The sequence below is a fragment of the Pelobates fuscus genome, chromosome 4 (assembly GCF_036172605.1).
Source record: "Pelobates fuscus isolate aPelFus1 chromosome 4, aPelFus1.pri, whole genome shotgun sequence".
In the NCBI taxonomy this organism is placed as follows: domain Eukaryota; kingdom Metazoa; phylum Chordata; class Amphibia; order Anura; family Pelobatidae; genus Pelobates; species Pelobates fuscus.
Window position 1 is genome coordinate 97,119,702 of NC_086320.1, and position 21,817 is coordinate 97,141,518.

The following is a 21,817-nucleotide window of genomic DNA, read 5'->3' on the forward strand; positions in this document are numbered from 1 at the left end:
TTATAACCCCTTAAGGACTGAGCCAAATGTTCATGTTTTGATCAAAATAAAACAGAAACAAAACTCTGAATTTGACTATATTTCTATTCAACCGTAATTCACCTCTTTCATATTAAGTGCACCCACACTTATTATATATCATTTTATTCAGGAGAAACAGGACTTTCATTTAACATCAAATATTTAGCTATGAAACATAATTTAATATGAATAAAATGTAAAAAAAATGTGATAAACTTTTTTTAAAATTTATTTCAGGCAGCAGGGGGACTACCTGTCATTCCAGACACTTCCCCTGCTGGCACTGGTATGGACGGCTATTCAGTCCATGTGATCGTGAGGTCCTCGCAACGATGCCATCCTGGGATGCCATCTAAGTCCCCCCACTGTGATCGCGGGCAGGGGATTGCAGGCGAGCAGGTAAGTGGCCAGGACAGCAGGGACGTGCTATGCCGCCCGATGGTGTTTAGAGCCTTGTCTCCAAGGACGACATAGCATGCCCACCATCCTTAAGGGGTTAATACCATACCGTGCTTAGAAAAAAATAATTAAAACTGAAAGGATAATACAAAACAATACTATATAGCTTATTTTTCATACTGCATTGTGTTACTAGTTAATAAGTCTATCATATACATTTTTATTTTATTTTAAATTTATCAATATGCATTGCATCCAAAAAAGAGATTCCAATCCATCGGTACTTGGGCACTTGGTTGTGTTAGAAAATAAGTGCAAAGTTCTTCTTGCTGTGTGGAGTTTTGACTTCATATATTTATTTAATTTTATTTCTGAGCACTAAAAATAAAATAGAGATCATCATAAAAGTTTGTCCTTGTTCTTCTGGGTTCACCATTATTGTGATGAAATTAGATGCATTTTGAATTATACAGTGTGTGATCATACATAGGAACCCATAAAACTGCTTTCCTGCTTAAAAAGATCACAAATGTTCATCAACTGTAGATACCATTATGCAATTCCGTACTGTCTTTCTTAATAAATATTTATTCAGTGTTTATGTATACTTGTTTCGAAGTCATGTCAAGTGGTATACTTCACTTTAGAGCCACCCGCTGCGGCACAAGAAGTAGTTGTTACTGCAGAAAAGGCTGCACCCTGACTGTCAACAAAAAGAGGGTCCAAGCATGCAACTTTAGCAGCAAAGAATGAGTGAATACAATGAAGTACTGCAAAAAGATTGGAGAACTCCAATTCCTGTAAAGAAAAGAGAAGAAAAACATTCAGTTTATGCTACAAACCTATATATACTCCTTTGTGAAGTCTTCTTCTTACATACTACATTGTATTTGCCCCAATTGTTTCCCTCACAGGGACCTGTTTTACTTCATGGTTTGCACAAGGACCCTCTATACCTGGGTTCGAGACCTAACAATAACAGACCTCCGTTCCTAACTTCCAGATAACCATCTAATAAGGAGTTTATTATCAGAATAAGTTATATGAACTATTATCCCCATAATAAAATGCTACTCTCCATACTAGACTTGGGGATTCAGCCAAATTTGAGCCTATCAGCTATTTGGGCAAAAAAACTAAATTGCAACCCACCATATACCCTAATCCCAAAGCTACAGAAATGGTCAGAGCTTTTTGATAGGTTGTCTTGTAATTAATTACCATGTCAGGACACGGAATCGATAGCAAGGCCAAGATCAGGATAACAGAGAGCAAGAATAGTCAAACAAGCCAAGGTCAGAAAACAGGAAATCCAATATACACTTTCAGGTAACTAAAACCACGACAGGGCAAGGAAACAAGGACAACCAGGAAGTATATATACCCTATACTGGGTAGTAATTGGTCACTGAAGTCGCAAGCCTGTATACATCATGAAAAAGCAACACATGGGCTGACACTATAAAAGGAGACTAATGGAAGGTGTCGACATTATTTGTGATGTCATAAAAAAGCACCAGGAAATTAGGTCTGATGTGTGCATCAGAACTCAGAAAATACATAATTCCTGTGATTGCACGGTGCTGCGAGGGACAGATATTGTGACACACATCAGCCAAATTATAAACAGAATCTGGATATACTCCAGATTCCTTTTAGTGTGTATATTTTGTATTATTAATTATTACTGATTTAAAATTCAATGTGTGCTATGGTCATTGCTGCTGCCCAAGAGTAGTGGGAGTCTGAGCACAGCACTGATTTTTGTGTATTTGTATTCACTTTTGTATCACACAGCTATGTTACAATGCTGCCACCTATCCCATGTGTTCCTTATTATGGGTTAATAAGCATGTAGGGGTTTGGAAAAATAACCCTCTCTGTCTCATTAGAGATTTCATGGCCTGAAGCTCAAGGTAGCAAGGTGAATTGTTAGTGTAGGACGCACCTAAGATATTTGCCTTGATGTGGCAGGTGGGCTTACATCTAATGGCCATTGGCATTACTAAATGACCCTCCTGCAAATATGCATAGGGATTTGGGCTTGTGCGCAGATAACTTTTTTTTCTTTGCTTGTTTTGTATGTAAAATTCAACAATGCCTACTGTAAGAAACAGCTATTCACTCAAATTACCATATAGATAAAAATCACAACATTACATATCTCAATGAAACATACATACACATTCATATTTAAAGGTTTTCAACTGCTTGTAATACATAAATGATCTAGCCATTACACAATTAAAATATACAAATATATCCGTAGTGGCATCTAGTCTTGCTGATTTATTATACAATAGAGCTATATGGCTTGTGCTGTCAAAGATAGGCTTCTTTTATATTTAGCTAAGCAAATGCATTTCTAAAACCATACATCAAATCATATTGTACTCCAAGAATATCTATTTCCGCATGTTGTAGATTTCCTGCAACTAAAATCAGCATGAGGTTTTATATCCTAAAGACATAAAAGAGAGAAAAAAAAAAAACATTCATGAATTTACTGAACAAAATTTGACCACAGAACCAAATGCTTCTGGCTATGTGCAAGGTACCATTGCAACACATCTTAGCCTAGAGATTCACAGATATCTTTGGGGAGATATTTATGTCTATTATTGCCTAAGATACAGGGAAATGCCTTTGCGAGCTTAACACAAAGAGTGCATGAAGCCAAGCAAAACTGTAAAAAAACAGTAATAGCTGAACAGATATTCAACGCCAAACAACCTGGATTGTCACTTTGAGTAGAAATTGAGGCTGCAGAGATAGAATATCTTGAACATCTGGAATAACTGCATGAATAGATTAGCTGGTTATTGATCTTGCTACAATATTTTGACTGGAGTGTAAAAGGGAATTGATAATAGAATATATTTGATAAATTATCAGCATGCAAGTTATTCTAATAAGATTTAGATATATTTAAAACTATTTTTTTCAAATTTGAATGTTGGGAGCGATACATTAAGAATCTCATTTATGTTTAAATCCTTGAATTTATTTCTATGTCGCATAATTTTGTTTAGGGTATCCTAATAATAATAATAACAATCAACTAGTATGAAGCTTTTTCCTTAAAAGATATTTTAAAGCACTTATTAAAATGTGTTTCAGTTAAGAATTAGTAGCTAAACAACAGATATGCAGATAATACCATTAGTCATCGCAGTACTCTGACTTATCGGGGTTAAACACTTATAAGAAGGAAAAAAATAGAGGAAGATCTCCACCAGTGCAGGACAATGACTTGCTAGCATGGTCACGATATACAGAGATTTGCTTAACTATGTCACTGAGGGGTTACGTTTGTCATCACAAATAACTTTATATTAAAGGGATACTATAAGTGCCAGGAATGTAAAGCTCCCCCTGCATCCCCCCTCGGCCGCATTTACATCAGACTTCCCCATAGGAAAGCATTGAATCAATGCATTCCTATGGTGAAAAATCTGAGGCCTCATGCAGAGCGTGAGGACGTCCAGCAACAGTCACCGGACCAAAGGTCTGTTAGGATCCAGGAAGCGCCTTCAGTGGCTTTCTGGGAGACAGCTACTGGAGGCAGACTTAGTGCTGCAATGTTTAGCATGTTTAACATTGCAGCACTAAGTGCTATAGGGACACTGTACCCAGATCACTTCAATGAGCTGAATGTTCTGTGTTCCTATAGTGTCCCTTTAAGATCCATATCTTCAATAAAAAAATATGTAAGACATAATTTGATAACACTTTACTTTTACTTAAACTTTAACAATTTATAAGTAAACAGAGATGAAAATGGCCTCATCATTATCAAATACTTCCTAGTGTCAGCTAGATATGAAATAAGACTTGTTGATTTTTGGTGAAGATTGGATATGCACATTAATAAGACTGCAGAAATGTCTGTCCATTTTTATCTTATTTTTCATCTACAGCCATATTTAATTTCCACTTGTAATGTTTTAAAACTGATAATAAACATTTCTCAAAAAAATACCAACTATTTATGGTGGAGATTATTCACTAAATCAAGAACTGTTGGAAACTAACAAGGAAATTAGAATATAATTAGAAAATTGAAAAAAATATTTAGACCAAAATAGCAAAGCCAGAAAACACCTCCAGGTCATAATTTTCTCCCATAATGTAATTTTTTATTAAGAAAAAACAGCATTAAGTAGTAGACTTGTGCAAAATAAATGTTTGGGGGGGTGGGTGGGGATTGAATTTTATCCATGTGCTATTTCGTCCATGTGATTGGAACCTTTTTTCTCAAACAATTTGCCAAAAGGGTGTGGAAAATGGACAAATCAGTGTATTGCAAAATATACACATAATGTAAATATTATGTATATATTCAGCAGTTAACTAATAGGTGCATTTTCACATACAGAGAGTAATTAGAAACCACCAGTCCCTGGTGCAAAAATTTCCCTGGGCCACACCGTGTGTCTGATTACCCTCACAGACCCTCCATGCCCCTCATGTGTCTCATTCCCCCCACAGACCCTCTTTATGTCTTATTCTACTCCCAGCTGCTCCATTTGTCTCTCACTCCCAAACATCTCCATGTGTCTAATCCCCCCTGGACTATCCAAGTGTCTCATTCTTCTCCCCAGATGATACATGTGTCTCATTCTGTATCCCAGCCCCTCCATGTGTCTCATCTCCTCCACACCTCCATGTCTCTCATTTTCTCCCCTCCAGCCCGACCATGTCTTATTCTGTCCCCCGTGTGGCAATCCCACCTCCCCTCAGTCCCTCCATGTGTCTCATTCTAGCATCCTCCAGCCCCTCCATGTATCTTACCCCCCAATCTCCATGTATCTAATTCACTCCCGTGAGCCCTTCTATGTCTTATTCTGCCCCATGTGTCTTTCTCACCTCTCCTCAACCCCTCCATGCATCTCATTCCATCACCTCCACCCCTCCATGTGTTTAATTTTGTCCCCCTTGCCCCTTCAATTCTTATTCTGCCTCCCCACCCCTCCATGTGTCTCTCTACAATCCCCCTCATCTACCAACTCACCAACAAGCTGGCAGCCGTACCCAGTCTGACAGGAAGTACTGGGAGCACTCCCTGTTAGACCCCTTTCCCCTGACATGCTACATTTAGAGACTTGCAGGAGGGGGAGCACCCTGAAGCTATGCTAGTGGCCCATGGTCGCAGGGGTCACAGCTGTGACCAGGCTCCCCTGCGACCCCTGCGACTGTGGTAGGTATGCCACTGTTCACATCCCATTTACCCATAATTTGGTTCACAGATCAAGTGTCTATATTTATATATTAGGTATTTATTAGAGATATAATATACAAATGTAAATTATTTTTGTACCGCTCTTCTTTCTTTTACTTCCATTGTTCATTTCTTACTTTATCTGTGATTAAAATCAACATATATGGGCTTTCCCGAACCACCAATCATCTTTTATTCTATCAAATGTTAAATCCTATAAAATATAGAGCTCAATTTAAAATTCTGGTTCTTGCTTTCAAATCTCTACATAATGCTGCTCCCACCTATCTATCCTCCCTTAAACACAAGTATGTCCCGTCTAGGCCCTTACGATCTGCTGAAGACTTACGTCTATCTTCTGTCCTTACTCCCACCTCTGATGCTCGCCTTCAAGATTTCTCGAGGGCTGCACCGATCCTGTGGAACTTGCTTCCCTCCTCCGTTAGATGCTCACCCAGTCTCCACTCCTTCAAAAAAATCATTCAAAACCCACTTCTTCATAAAAGCATATCAATTAAAGTGTTAATAGCTCCGTCCTGACTGATTCCTCTTCTGCAACTGTCACTAGTCTGATACTATCCTTACCTTTTTGTGTCATTTTACCCCACTCCCTCTAGCATGTAAGCTCATTGAGCAGGACCCTCAACCCCTCTGTTCCTGTGTGTCCAACTTGTCTGGTTACAACTACATGTCTGTTCGTCCACCCATTGTAAAGCGCTGTGGAATTTGATGGCGCTATATAAATACCATAATAATAATAATAATAATAATAATAATAATAATCCTTGCCAATGTAATTTGCTTTGCGATACACTCTTGTGATCATTTGGAATAATGGATTTTGGACAACTCTCTGACCTTCCAAAAGTTACACAAATTGCAATCATTTGTAACTGATGAGAATGGTGAGAATATATTGCCATTTAAATTCAGTGACTTTATCTATCCTTAAAAAATGTGCTAAAAATATATATTTCCATTTCTTTTTTTTAACAGTTTTCTAAAATGAATATAACCATTTCTAAATACAGCATATATGTTTATTTATATATTACCTCATATTGTGTTATGACAACATTCTCAGTTTTAAAAAGTATGATTTACTAAGCCCAATGTAAAAAAAAAAACACACTAGCATCATTGACAATATCCCAAACTATGTATACTAGCATGCATATCTCAACCACTACATCAAAAAAATTAAAAAATCTTCTGTGCGATTGTGAAAACTCCCACAGAAATACCTGGAAACATAGGGACTCAGAACATCAATACTTTTATTGTACATTCATTGCATGTTCTTACATACTCAAGGACTGGCAAAAAAAAATTGCAAACTTGATTGTTTGCAATTTTTGTAAGCCTAAAACATTTCTAGAATGTAACATATTCGGAAACACTTAAGCTGTAAGTGCCCTCTCTTTTAGCAACAGCATCTGTCCACCTTTACAATATTTCATAAGGAATTCTAGGTTGTAGTATGTTCAAAAATACTTTATCTGTAAGCATCCAGTGTTAATAATTACAGTAAATACAGCTGATAACAGTATCTGTACTTCTTTTACAATGTTTTATAGGGAAATCACCACCACGTTATGACATAATGCTTTTCAGCAACCAAGTCTGAGCTATATAATTTAATGTAATATTAGCGATTATCCCGTGATTCATAATATCAACAGTTGAACCTAACAGAGGTAATGGCATCTATAAACAATCTTGGAGGTCATGATGTCACAAATGACTGTTGACACATCGAAGATGACTGATGAACTATGTTTTACTTCCCATTTCCCACACTAGTTCCTGCAATTATTAATGAAAGCAATAAGTCATTTGTTCTTGTCATTACTGTCAAAGTGATGTGCTTCATGATTAAATGATAAAGAACCAGAGGAAGGGTGACCTATTTATTTCTTTCATAGCACCATTCAATTCCTTAAAATTAAGTGACCTGGGTGCAGAGGTCCTGTCATGTTAACCATTTACTTTAAACATTACCGTTTTGTATTTTAAATATTATATTCAATATTTAAATTAAAGGGTTAAACACACTGCTAGTGGTTGTTATACCAATAGCCACTAGAGGTGCTCCCACTGCAATCACAATGTAAAACACGGTCATGTGACATTCAACATTGCACATCATCAATTGCAGCTCATAGAAAAGCATTGAACTTAATGTTTTCCTGTGAGGAGCATTGGGTTGGACCATTGTTGTAGGAAGCCATGCCTCAATGACATGTCAGATTTCAATTCCTTTAAGGAAAGATAGTTGCTGGGACTTCCTTACACCACAACAACTTTATTGTTAAATATTTAATAGGTGTCCCTTTAATTAAGTACTCAAGAAATTTAGTGTATCCCTTTATATTTGCACTTGTATATTTTGTCTGCATTTGCATAGTGCAGAAAAGAGAGGAAACCTTTTGATTGTTTTGTGCCAATGGAGTGCATTACTCTTATTATTGCAAGATCATGTACAATTATGTCATTGTATTACCTTTGCTTCAATTTGTTTTGTATCTTGGTTCTGGAACAAAAATTTGATTTTACTTTTGCCGTCATCTGAAGAGCCTTTGAGCTGAGAAAACTTATACCTCCATAGAATAGCCTTTGACAAGTCCGATACAAAGAGGAATGGCAAGATATGAGAAGAGAGCAGAAAGAGAAATAATTAGTAAATATTCACACTAAAGTCAATTACAAACATTTAGATTAACTCAGTGATTTAATATTATCTTAGTTAAAGTTGTGGCATATTTTATGATATACAGATGATGTACACATCACAAAATAAAAATGGATTAAGTGGATGGTGTGGAAGTTAAGTTTTGTCAAGATAATGGATAATGAATATTACCAGACTCAATATCAAACCTCAAAATGCTTTCACCTTCTCATTCCTACTGCTCTCTCATCATGTTTTAAAGCTCTCTATTTTCCAGTGGAATCCATCTTTTCTTCCATGTGCTATCATGATCTCCTTACTATCTTCCTTGCTGTCTATCCTCTTTTCTGAAGCTAAATTGGCTTCATTAAGCTATTCTCCATGGTTCCAGTACTCTCCCCCTCCCCATCAATCTCTGGTCTACTGTTTAGTCCACATGTATCCCACACTTTTATTAGTCAGTTTAATTGTCTCCCTCCCATTGCTTTTCTAGGTCTCATTTCTTCAGGGAAGGACAAAGTTTTCATTTATTCTTTATCAAACCTGCATGTTTTCATGAGTCAGAGCAATATCAAATATTGTCAAAACCTATTGTTCTATCTTATTATATTGTATCGTTTTCAAAAGAATTACTGAGAATCTTTGTGAACAGAAAATGTAGAAACTACGAACTCCCTTGAAGACCTTACCATAGTAGGATAGTAAAGATCTTTTTAGTAGCCCAACTGGACCATGATTTGCACTATTAACCCCAAAAAGTTCCACTAGTTGTAAACAGCTGTTTTTGTTGTGACACTCTAGCTATTACATTTCAGTCACCTGTCTTTCTATTTACACTTGGGCTTATATTCTTTATATTCACCGATCAAAGCACTGACAGGTGAGGTGAATAACATTGATTATATTGTTACAATGGCACAAGTGGTGGAATACATTAGGCAGCAAGTGAACAGTCAGTTCTTGAATTTTATGTATTGAATGAAAGAATAATGGCCAAGTGAAAAGATCTGAGTGATTTTGATAAGGGGCAAATGGTGATAGCTAGATAACTGGGTCAGAGGATCTCTAAAAAGGGGCATCTTGTGGGGCGTTCCTAGAATGCAGTGGTTAGAACCTACCAAATGCCGTGCAAGAAAAAACAAACAGCATCAGGATCATGGGCAGCCAAGGCTCAGTAATGCACTTGGGGAGCAAAGGCTAGTCAACCTGTTACGATCACACAGAAGAGCTACTGGTAAGGTGTCAGAACACACAATGCACTGTAATTTGCTGTGTATGGGGCTGCATAGCCGCAGGGCAGTCAGGGTGTCCATGATGACCCCTGTCCACCCCAGAAATGGACATGAACATCAGAACTGGACAATGGAGCAATAAAAGAAGATTGCCTGGTCTGATGTATCATGTTTTATTTTAGATTAAATGGATGGCTGGGTGCGTTATTTACTGGGGGAAGAGAGGGAAGCAGAATACACCATGGAAGAAGGCAGACTGGTGAAGGCATGTTCTACTGGGAAACCTTGGGTCCTGACATTCAGGTGGATGTTACTTTGACATGTACCACCTACCTATATATTGTTGCAGACCCCTTCATGACAATGGTGTTCTCTAATGGTAATGGCCTCATTCAGCAGGATAATGCACCATGCCACACTGCAAAAATTGTTTGGGGATGGCTTGTGGAACATGACAAAGAGTTCAGGGTTTTATCTTAGCCTCCAAATTTACCAGATCTTGATCTGATTGAGCATCTGTGGGATGTGCTGGAAAAATAAATCCGATCCATGGAGGCTCCACCTCGCAACTTGCAGGTCTTAAAGGATCTACTGTTATTGTCTTTGTGTGAGATACCACAAGACACGTTCAGAGGTCTTGTGGGGTAAATACATTGACACATCATAGCTATTTGGGCAGACTGAGGGGGACGTAGGCATGTGTTTCTAATGTAGTGGCTGGTCAGTATGTTTACGTTTCTTATTGAAACAATCTGATATTATTACCTATTTGATCTTTATCATGTGCACAGTCAAATTTATGATTTTGTTCATTATTTAACAATATATGTAGTTGCTTTATATTATCTCAGCATTTAAACTTTTCTTTTTTTTCCTTTTTTTTTTTATTGCAGTTTTTAATGTCCAGAATATTGGCTCTTGATTTGTTTCAAACTTCTCTGATAAACTCTTGCAGTGTTTCTAAATCACACCTGTATGTGATGTTTCTGTATTATATTTTCAATTATTATTTCTAAAATATAAAATACGTTTAGATTTACCAGGAATGACACAGCCATTGGAGATGAATACCTCTTGGAGACTTATTCTAGCCAGTATGCAATGTGGCATTCAATGAAAGTTTAAATCTGAATTGCATAATTTAGGCTAAAATAGCCCAGTTTACTGTTGGATTTCAGTTAGCTACAATTTGCAGTTTAGTGAATGTGATTTGTATTTTATTAGACACGCAGGTGCCATTGGAAATGAAAAATAATGTTATATGTTCCCAATGCTGTAAAAACATAAAGACACATATACAGTCATGGGAAAAAGAAAGTACACCTTCTTTGAATTCTATGGCTTTACATATTAGGACATAATAACAATCATCTTAGCAGGTCTTAAAATTAGGTAAATACAACTTTAGATGAACAACACATGACATAATACACCTTGTCAAGCCATGTGTGAAAAACTAACCTTTAGCAGTAAAAAGCTTGAAGTCATTGTTTTCTGAATGACTTTATCAGTCTCAAGCATCATTGTTGAAGAATTGTGGCTCACTCTTCTTTACAATGTTGCTCCAGTTCATTGAGGTTTGCTGGGATTTGTTTATGAACAGCTTTTTTAAGGCACCCGCCGCAGCATTTCAATCAGGTTGAGGTCTGCATTTTGACTGGGCCATTGCAACACCTTGATTATTTTCCTTTACAGCCTTTCTGTTTCAGAATTGCTAGTGTGCTTGGGATCATTGTCTTGTTACATGGCCCAATGTAACATGCTAACTGAGGCCTGTAGAGTCTGAGATGTTTTTTTGAACTTTTTCTGAGCATTGCACGATCTGACCTTGGGGTGAATTTGCTGGGACGTCCACTCCTGGGTAGATTAGCAATTGTCTTGAATGTTTTCCACTTTTGAATAATTTTTATCACTGTAAAAAGATGAACTTTAAATAGATAAAACTGACTTTACAACCATTTCCAGTTTGATGGGAAGCAAGAATTGCTTCTCTAAGTTCATTCCTGATGTATTTCATCCTTGGCATTGTGTTAATACACACTTGAATGCTCCAGACCAGTAATCTGCTAAAACATTGTTTTTTACAGAGGTGGTCACACTTGCTGATGATCAATTAATCAATGGCATTTGATTAGCAGCACCTGCCAGCTACTTAGCCTCTTAATTCCTTTGGAAGCAGTAAGGGTGTACGTAGTTTTTTACACATGGCTTCTACAGTTTGGCTTTATTTTTGTTAAATAAATCATAACACGTGTGTAATATGTCATGTGTTGTTGTTGTTCATCTAAGGTTGTATTTGCTTAATTTTAAGACCTGCTAAGGAACAGATGATTGTGATTATGTCCTGATATATAAAAAAAAACATAGAATTCAAAGAGGGTGTACTTGCTTTTTCCCATGACTTTATGACAATAAACTGATTATATTAATTTTACTGTTTTTTTTTCCATTTGATAATGTTATTTTTTACCTTAGTTGCAGCATCGAAACAAATAAATCCCATGCCAAAATCAATGGTAAGACCCATTAAATGACTTTCAATAACACAGGCATATGTCTTACACTGAAAATAAATTTGAAAAAAACAATTAGTTGGAAAATAAAGCATTTAAGAAATATTTATGTACAGAATAACCTGACATTTCCCCCATTTTCAAGTATGAATGATCAAGCTTGTTACAATGATCTTGTTACAATGCTATAAATTTAACATACAAAAAATAAAGTTATTGACATTTATTACATTTACAGATTGAATAGCTGGAGAAAGTCCTTTGCAGAGATCTCAAGAATGTGGTGGATATTTTTATTTTCTGGTATACTATTCCACAGCTGTGGAACTCTGTATTAAAGGGCTCCATGACCAATTTCATTGTTGTAAGGGAAAAAAACACAGCTCACACTTGAACATATTGCTTAGGTAGTAAGGGAACCTACCAAAGAAGTGGTTATGAACTAAATTAGTACTGAACTCCTGGATTGTAAGGCAGAAAGTGTGTGCACAATTTGTTAAATCAACAGAATGATTTACTAAAATTGCTTTAGCATCTCTGGGGCCCCATACGATGAAATATGTGGATCATTTGTCTACACAGTTAAAGTTACTAGTTGTGGTGGAATGAGAGGTATCAATTTTAGCCTGTATTTGTTTTCATAAGGAGCAAGAACCGGATATTTAGATATATGATTTGTAGGGTTGCAAAACAAAGTCAGTTCATTTTAACTTTACCAAGATGTTCCCTGTATATTCATCAGAAGTAAGACTGCCTTTTGGCAGCAGCATTGAACATAAACATGTCCTTCCTCATTAAATAAAAATACATATCTTAACAAAAGTTTAATCTTAACATACATGAATCTCTTCCTATGAAGAAATCATACTGGTATGAAGCAGTTCTTTTTGCTGCAGTTAATACTGATGTTTTTGCATAATGTACTGTTAAGAAATGTATATTCTTGTTTTTATCTTATTTATTAACCTTAAGTTCCTTATCATTTTCAAACTGCACCATGCTGATTACTTTATGGCTAGTGTTGCGCCATAACAGGGGGCAAATTGGACATTACTTCTCTCTAAAGATAACTACTTGTCCTCTTTTTTCTGACCAGAATGTATATATATATTATACCATTCAAATATCAGTACCTCCTCCCACTAGCATCTTCATTGCTTCATCCTCTTCTACTCAGCATCCTTATCTTCTTTCTCAATCACTCACACCTCCCACTAGATTGTATGTTCTATGTATATTATTATTATTATTGTCATATTTAAAGCACCCACTTATTCTGCAGCACTTTACAATATTACAAAGGGGAAAATCTAACAAACAACGAGACAATTACAAAATGTTACAGGAACAATGGGTTGATGACGACCTTGCTCAAACGACCTTACACGTTATGTTATATTTCATGTAATGTTTCTCATATGTCAGTTTGTTTGGAACCTGTCATTTTACACAGCAATGCAGAATGTACTAGAGCTTTATTAAGAAAATATTCTACTACTACTGATAATAAATCCTTATGTATAATGGAGTTATATTAAAATGTTGTCTGGTTTTAAGGAATCAAATAAAACTTAAATCCATCAATTGCTTTATAACAAATAAATATATCTAAAAGGGTGTGTTTATGTATGTTTGTGTATGTGTGTGTTTAAAGGATATTTTGCAAGACAATTGTGATTGCATTTAGATTGAAAGAAGAACGGTCACTTTCTGATGTGTGTACACCATTGAATACAATATAGAAAACCATCAATAACTTATGGTAATATTTTCATTCATTAGATGCTCCATTTTCGTTTAGATGTTTATGAAAACTTAAGTAAGTTACATCATAACCCAGACCAAGCACACCAATCCAGGGCAAACATTGCAAATGACAAAGAGAACTAGAGAGAGAAAAATTATTTCATTTCTTCTCTTCTCTGCATGGTTATTCTATGCCGACTGCCATATACAGCTTATAACAATGACCGACAAAGGCACTCATTTGCAGGATCATGAGGTAGATTTCTACATTGTAAGCATGAAAAAAATATGAAAGGTTGTCATTCTTACAAACTATTTTCCATTTTTAAGTAAATAAGGAGGATCCAGGAATCTCCTAACTTGAAAAAAAGAACAGAACCAAATAAAAAAACACCCCCCAAAAAACCCACAAGGTAAAGGAACTCCATTGAGGATCAGCTCAAAAAGTAAAAAGTACTAGGACAGCACTAGGACAGCATGTCACTTCAATCACCCTAGTGCTCCACACCTTTTAAAGGCATGGGATAGTATGATGCACCAGAGCTGTGAGCTCATCCATTTGCTTATTAACTTTCATTGTGGCTATTCATAGGCAGATCACCCCTTAGGACTACCACTGTAATCTTATTAAACAGCCTCTGTTGGTGCTAGGTTAAATCCTCTACTGGTTAAAAGACTAAAAAAGTATCAGGAGGTTTGTGAAAAATGTCCTGCAGGAATAATCTCATTATCCCTTAGACAGGAACTAATTTGGGGCGCAAGCACCACATATGATAATAACTTCCATGCTGGCTACAGGAGTGCCAACAGAAATCTGTATATGTATGATCTATGCGGAACAACTCTACAAGGTTAGTATTCCATTGAAATATGACCTTATATATCTGCTCTTGCAATTGCACACACTGAAACCTTAGCAGTGGCCTCACATGCAGACTCCACTCTACTGCACTCCAGGCAGAAGCTTATGTAACCCTCCAAAGCAGAAATATAGGGTGGTGGAACCCAGCTGATGAGACAGAACACAAAGCAGAATAAAGGGTGGAGATGATGCCCTCTTTTACCATCTCCCTCATACACCGTTTTTTAAGCATATTTACTAGCATGTCAGACCTCAAGGCAAAGTTAGATATCTGTAAATCACCCAGTAATAAGGAAAAGTATCCCTTACCATGTCATAAGTAATCAGGTCGTAACCCATCCTTAGATCCATATATCTCTCTGGGTCTGCATCCTCAGGGTTATAATAGAGGTGAATATAACCTTGTTTTGACTCCTATTTCCTCAACTCTCCTTGCAGTTCAGATAATCATTGGACTTTTTGTTTCTTTAAATGAGATGACTTTAATTAAATATCCTTGCAGAACTGCTTTATGAATCTATGTGAATATATCAGGGGTAATGTTCTCTGTAAAATACCTATTCAAATCTTGAATGGCGTGGGTTAAATAGCTTTTGTCCATATCAGGAATAGGGACAGCATTTAAATTGAATTACTTGTTTGATGCTGTAGTTTTAACCCATACATTCCCATATTTAATATAATTTAATTGTTGGTCTACCACTCAATAAGGGCTTTTGTTAAGCCAGGCAATTATTCTCTGACATATGTACTTTTATGTGAAATTTTAAAGTGGAGAACATTTTTGTATAAATACTTTTCTTTATCTTTTTGTTTTGTTCTGCTGGAATTCTCCATTGAGCCTTTGATTTATGTGTACCGTATATACTCGAGTATAAGCCGACCCGAATATAAGCCGAGGCCCCTAATTCTACCCCAAAAAACTGGGAAAACTTATTGACTCGAGTATAAGACTAGGGCGGGAAATGCAGCAGCTACTGGTAAATTTCTAAATAAAATTAGATCCTAAAAAAATTATATTAATTGAATATTTATTTACAGTGTGTGTATATAATGAATGCAGTGTGTGTGTATGAATGCAGTGTGTGTGTATGAGTGCAGTGTGTGTGTGAATGCAGTGTGTGTATGAGTGCAGTGTGTGTATGAGTGCAGTGTGTGTATGAGTGCAGTGTGTGTATGAGTGCAGTGTGTGTATGAGTGCAGTGTGTGTATGAATGCAGTGTGTGTATGAGTGCAGTGTGTGTATGAGTGCAGTGTGTGTGTGAGTGCAGTGTGTGTGTGAGTGCAGTGTGTGCATATGAATGCAGTGTGAGTGTGTGTGATGCAGAGTGTGTTTGTGTATGTGTTGGTGGGGGGTGGGCATTTTGATTGTTATTTTATTATTATTTTGATCATGTTTTGTTATAATATTATTTATTGTATAGTAATTATTATTTTAATTTTTTTTTTATATTATTTTTTTATTATTATTTTTAATATTGTATTATTATTATAATTTTTTTTTTCATCCCCCCTCCCTGCTTGATCCATGGCAGGGAGGGGGGCTCTCCTTCCCTGGTGGTCCAGCATTGGTAGTCCAGTGGGGGGAGAGGGGGGCTGGCAGAGCTGTAACTTACCTGTCCTGCAGCTCCTGTCAGCTCTCTCCTCCTCCGCGCCGTCCGGTCAGCTCTTCTGTCAGCTCCCAGTGTAAGTCTCGCGAGAGCCGCGGCTCTCGCAAGACTTACACTGGGAGCTGACCGAGGTGCTGAACGGACCGGCGCGGAGGAGGAGAGAGCTGACAGGAGCTGCAGGAGAGGTAAGTAACGCTCTCTCACAGCCCCCACAGCCCCAGTCTGTATTATGGCAATGCAAATTGCCATAATACAGACTATTGACTCGAGTATAAGCCGAGTTGCGGTTTTTCAGCACAAAAAATGTGCTGAAAAACTCGGCTTATACTCGAGTATAAACGGTATGTTTAAAATTCAAATGGAAGCAGCAGTGGTCCAGAGCAGCCCAATGGGGACTACTCAATACGATTTTGCTGGTTTGCATGAAACTCTTATAAGGCAAATGTAAGTGCAAAAATATTATTATTACAGCATTAAAATTCTGTAACCTCAGACTCAATACCGCATGTTCGGTGTTTCAAGGGCAAAGTGTCCCAAAAATCAGGATCTGCCTCAAGTTCCCATAGATCATAACCTATCTACCTTCATCATCTAAGTGAGTATGAGTGACCTGAAAAGGATACTTTTTACGCACCAGAACGCAGACCCCAATAAGTAAATAAATAAATATTGCATTACCTTGACATTGCTAAGGGCACAACAGGGAGTAAAACCAGACGTGTTTATTGTGTAAAATGTTGGCTAGCAGAAGCAGCCCTATTGACTTGACCTACACATAATACAGGTGAACACTTACTGCAAGCTGCCAGAGACTGTGCCAATGGCCACTGCGTATAAGTGTCTATATTGACACCCCATAATGAACTCGGCAGTGCATGCATATATTGTCCAATTCAAGGTAATGCTCATTTTTAATTGTGAGCATGCCTATTTTCTCCACTCTACTCACTCATTTTCCCTTCTCTATTTTTTTTTGCAATTTATATTAATTTCTAGTGTCCCCCACCCATCTTTTTTTTCTGCACTCGTAACCATACCTCATTTACTTCTCTTCTTCTCTGTCTTTCCCGCACTTCTTTCTCTTTTACCTTCTCCTCTTACTGTGTTTTAGTCTCCTTAAAGCATTTATTTTTTAGTTTTTTTTGTGGTTTCTCATCTTTACTTTTTCGCTTTCAATATTTATTTTTATTTTCATTATAGGATATTTCTCTTTTTATTTCCCTCTTTTCCCTTTTCTTTGTTTTGTTTGTTTGTTTGTTTTTCATTGCAGAATTTGAAAGAACATGGTGTCTTTGCCAAGTCCAAGAGATATGCAACCAATTGACAACAAAATAAACTAACTGTGCAATTAGTGGAACAATGAATAATGTAGACAAATGAGGGATTGGTTGCTCTGCAAAGGAAGGGATCAGTAAATTCAGGCATTCTAATGCCTAGATTTGTCAGGAACCATTTGGTATCCAATGAAGGCATAAGAAAATGTATATCACTATTGTAAATGGGTACCTGCAAGCAAAGCAGATCCTGGACTTGGCAAGACAATACTAAACACTTAATTTTCTCTCAAATTCAACAAAGAAAAAAACAAAAACACAAAACAAACCAGTAGGTCTGTCATTGACTTCTATTCGCACCAACAGTGCAGGGTCACTAGTGAGAGATCATGGAAAAATTGGCTCACTTTCGGATGTTGCAGGTAAATACCTTACTTTTGCGGGGTTTGCTTCTTTTATTTTAAAATAATGGAACAGCAACATTAAGTCTTGGGTGGCAATTGGTTATCCAGTTGCACTAGGCCCAGGCCCTAGTGCACTCTGTCTATGTGTCAGTATGTTTAGGGGCAGGGTTTTAAAAAGTGAGGTAACTTCTAAGTGTCAACCACTGTCTCCACAAAGCCCCTGACTCATGGATGGTTTATTTTCCAGCGATTTGAAAGGTTCTCAACCATAGATTTGAGAACTGATATTTGGTGGAGCATAGCATCTGGTTGCTTATTTAAGTCATTATGGGTCTGCACTCTGTCCTCCACTCTTTTTTTCCAGGTCTGAGGTGCAGGTCCCAAGAACCTGGATCTTGGTTGCCACTGACTGAGTGCTCTTGCAATTTCTGAGGTAAATTTTCGTTGAACCTCCATGACTTTCTTGAGTATGTAGTTAATGTCAGGATCACAAGAGCATCAGACCCTCTTCTTCTTTGGTGTAGCCATCTCAATAGACATTCTCAAGGGAGCAAAATTCTAATGTGAGAACTGTTTGTTGATGTTATTCTTTTCAATGTGCAGTAAATCCATTTGAGTCCACTGCTTGCATATGCCCCCAAAAGACATATTTTTTTTTACATATAGGGAAAAGAAATCATAATATGAAAATTGAAAGTGAAAGTACTCCTTTAAACACAGAAAAATAAGGCAAGAGAGCACACATAGACCAGAGTTTTATAGTAATTTACCACAAACAAGCAAACATAGATAAATCATTTGGAAAGTTTATTAAATCAAAGCCATAGTGTAAAACTTGAATTTTCAGCATCCTTGTATATTTGTATTTATTAATCTAAAAGAAAAGGGCACATTCAATTATATTAGCTATGAATGAAAATTGGTTATTTCCTTTTTTGTCTACTCTATGATTTAGTCGGATGAATCTCAGCTTGAAGATAAATTGAATTTTGTCATGTTTATTTTAAGTTGAATGGACACAGTTATGTTTATTGTACTTGCACTCTTGAGCTCTCTTTGAGTGCGGCACCTCATAGAAAAAACAGCATGTTAGAAAATTATCCATACTTGAATTTTAATTTTCAGTATCTGCACACACTATGAAACTTTTTTGCATATGCATACCAGCTGTTCCTTTCATTAAAACATATCCTATAACAGGAAGGCTGACAGTGATAAATACTTATTAATTTTTTATTCTATCATCAGTGCAAAGAAAATGTTCTTTCAATTTAATCTGGGTGCTAGTAGGGGATCTCCATTAATGGTTTTCCCTACAGAATCATTTCAGTTCAAATGTCTAAATTGTCATCAATTCATTATTAATTTTACAATTCATTTTTTTTGCAAATGTAAATGTTGCTATTTTAATGTAATTTTATATGAGCATAATTACAAAAAAATCAGACGTCTAGGTCACAAAGATAAGATTTTCTTTTTAGCAAGCAGCATTTATACTGTGTTTATCATTATTATTAAATGTGTTGTTTAGTGATATATTGTAACTGTAAAATTGTACTATTGCTATTATTATTGGTCCATAACATAATGTTTTTGTTGTTGTTTATTTTTTCTCTTTGATACATTTTTAAGACTAGACAGTTGTAATGAGTCCATTTAATCATCTCGTTGTGCTGCTTTAATATTGTGAAACACTTATACCAGATTATTTTTTCAACATTATTTTCCAATCACATAAACCTTTTTTGATCTCAACTACAGAGAGTAATATTTTTTTTTTTAGCATGATATGTTTGATTTCTTTTTCAGTAACTTGAACCAAAGAAATTTATTTTAGTAGTGTTCTGGCTGATCTGATTCTTGATAATGGGATTCTGTAAGATGTAGCTAATAAAAGAACACAAAGAGAAATCTCCCTTATCTGTGGAAAATTGTCAATATAACTGAAAATATTGTAGGTTCTGCCAAGATATGAAAATATTTAGGAACAGATGACTGATGGCAAATTTTAAGGAGTAGTAATAATATCTGCTCTTCCTTAAGTTAAATAAAAATGAAATAAAAATATTATAAAAAAAAAAGGAATAAAGGAAAAATACCAAAAATACAGGTGCAAAATCCTATTTTATTAAAAATCTTTAACAAACTTGCATTTTATTTAATACAAATGGAAATAACTTATTTATGCAATATGATGAGCTACAAGTGCTAAAGTGAAGTTGTTACAAAACTTCTTCACTAGATATTGCACATAATGTATATGATTTACAATGTAGCGGGTTTGACAAGCAACTTTGATTTACAGCAGGGGTTCTCAACCTTGTCCTCAAGGACCCCCTTGAACCAATCCAGGGTTTAGGGATTACCTGGGTGTGTCTAAAGTGTTTAGAAAAATAAATAAAAACACCTTAGAGTCTAAGGCAGGGGTTCTCAACCCAGTCCTCAGGAGCCCCTACCAGTCCAGGGTTTAGGGATTACCTGGGTGTGTCTAAGATGTTTAGAAAAAGGGAAAAAAACACCTTAGACTCTAAGGTGTTTTCTTTTCTTTTTCGAAACACTTTAGACACACCCAGGTAATCCCTAAACCCTGGACTGGTAGGGGGTCCTTGAGGAAAAGGTTTAGAACCCCTGGTCTAAGGTGTTTTTTTCCCTTTTTCTAAACACCTTAGACACACCCAGGTAATCCCCAAATCCTGGACTGGTAGGGGGTCCTGAGGACAAGGTTGAGAACCCCTGATTTACAGGATCAAGAAGTAGTGAGTACCCTAATCATACAAGCTTACAAACTAAAGGAAAAGGCGTACAGTTACACATAAAGGTAGTATACATTTTTGTCCAAAAATAAATGAAAAATATGCTCTGGCAGTATAGTCTGTAAATACTATGTGACTACAATAAGATTGAGTGAAAGAAATGGGAGACTGTGGTTTGTTATTTGATATGTCTTCCTACAGATATTGGTTATTAAGGCGTACTTAAATGATTGAAAAGCTGGAAAAAACCCAATGGACTAGAAAATAGAATTTCATAAATGAACAGCACTAGGGAGATATGTTGAAAGTGTGTGTTGCAAGTGAGGGTGTGAATGAAATGCATATGCAGGAGTGAGAGTCTGGGCTAGGATATGGTTATTGTTAGAAAGGATATGTAGGTTGTGTCACTGTTATGAAGTGTTTTATAGGTATGGATCATTGAATGCATGAAAATAGAGTTTGCCAGCTTAAACACACAAAAAAGTGAGGAGGTGTGGGGCATTAAGTGCATCTACTTAACTTCCCACACCTTCAACCCTCACCTTTTTTTTAGTCTGCCTGTGGCATCCATTATCAGTTGAGTGAAAACAGAGAGGAGAAATTGAGACTGCATGACAGATTTAATGGAGGTGAGTTGCCCTAAATGGATACTGATAATGAAGGATGAACATGAAGGAGGAAAGACAAGAAGTCCTGTTTTTAAGAGGCTGATTTTCAAGAAAGCAAGCTGTCATCCAGTCAGTGATGGAGGATAGGCTGATGGTAACATGATTAAGAAGGGACGGTGAGAGGTGAGGGGAAGAGGGGAATACTATTGGAAACCAAAATAATTGATCTGGTCAACTAGTGAAGCAGTGTAGAGTGAGGACATAATTGAACCCAGAACAGAAGCTGGAGTAATGCCATCAGAAAGAGGTATTGAAAAGCAATAGAAGATAACATACTAAAAAAGGTTAAAAGGTTGCAAGAGTGAGGAAAACAAGCCTACAGACACAAATGAAAACAAGATCAAATCATGAATGCACTGCAAACCATAAATAAATGAAGCAAATAGCATAAGACAGAAGTTTGTTTCTAACTCTGTTCTGCACTTTACAATGAATGGAGAAAT

The 21,817-nt window shown here is 36.5% G+C and overlaps 1 protein-coding gene across 1 annotated transcript in view; it reads right to left on the bottom strand.

The window, feature by feature from the left end:
- Positions 1-294: 294 nt before the first annotated feature.
- The window catches only part of SNTG1 (syntrophin gamma 1), an 807,514-nt gene continuing 785,991 nt past the window's right edge, over positions 295-21,817 (bottom strand). The window contains exons 18-20 of the mRNA XM_063450437.1: positions 12,015-12,107; positions 8,145-8,255; positions 295-1,218 (exon numbers count right to left, since the gene is read on the bottom strand). Coding sequence (XP_063306507.1) covers positions 1,045-1,218; positions 8,145-8,255; positions 12,015-12,107 — 378 coding nt within the window. The 3' untranslated portion in view covers positions 295-1,044. The remainder of the gene's footprint in view (positions 1,219-8,144; positions 8,256-12,014; positions 12,108-21,817) is intronic.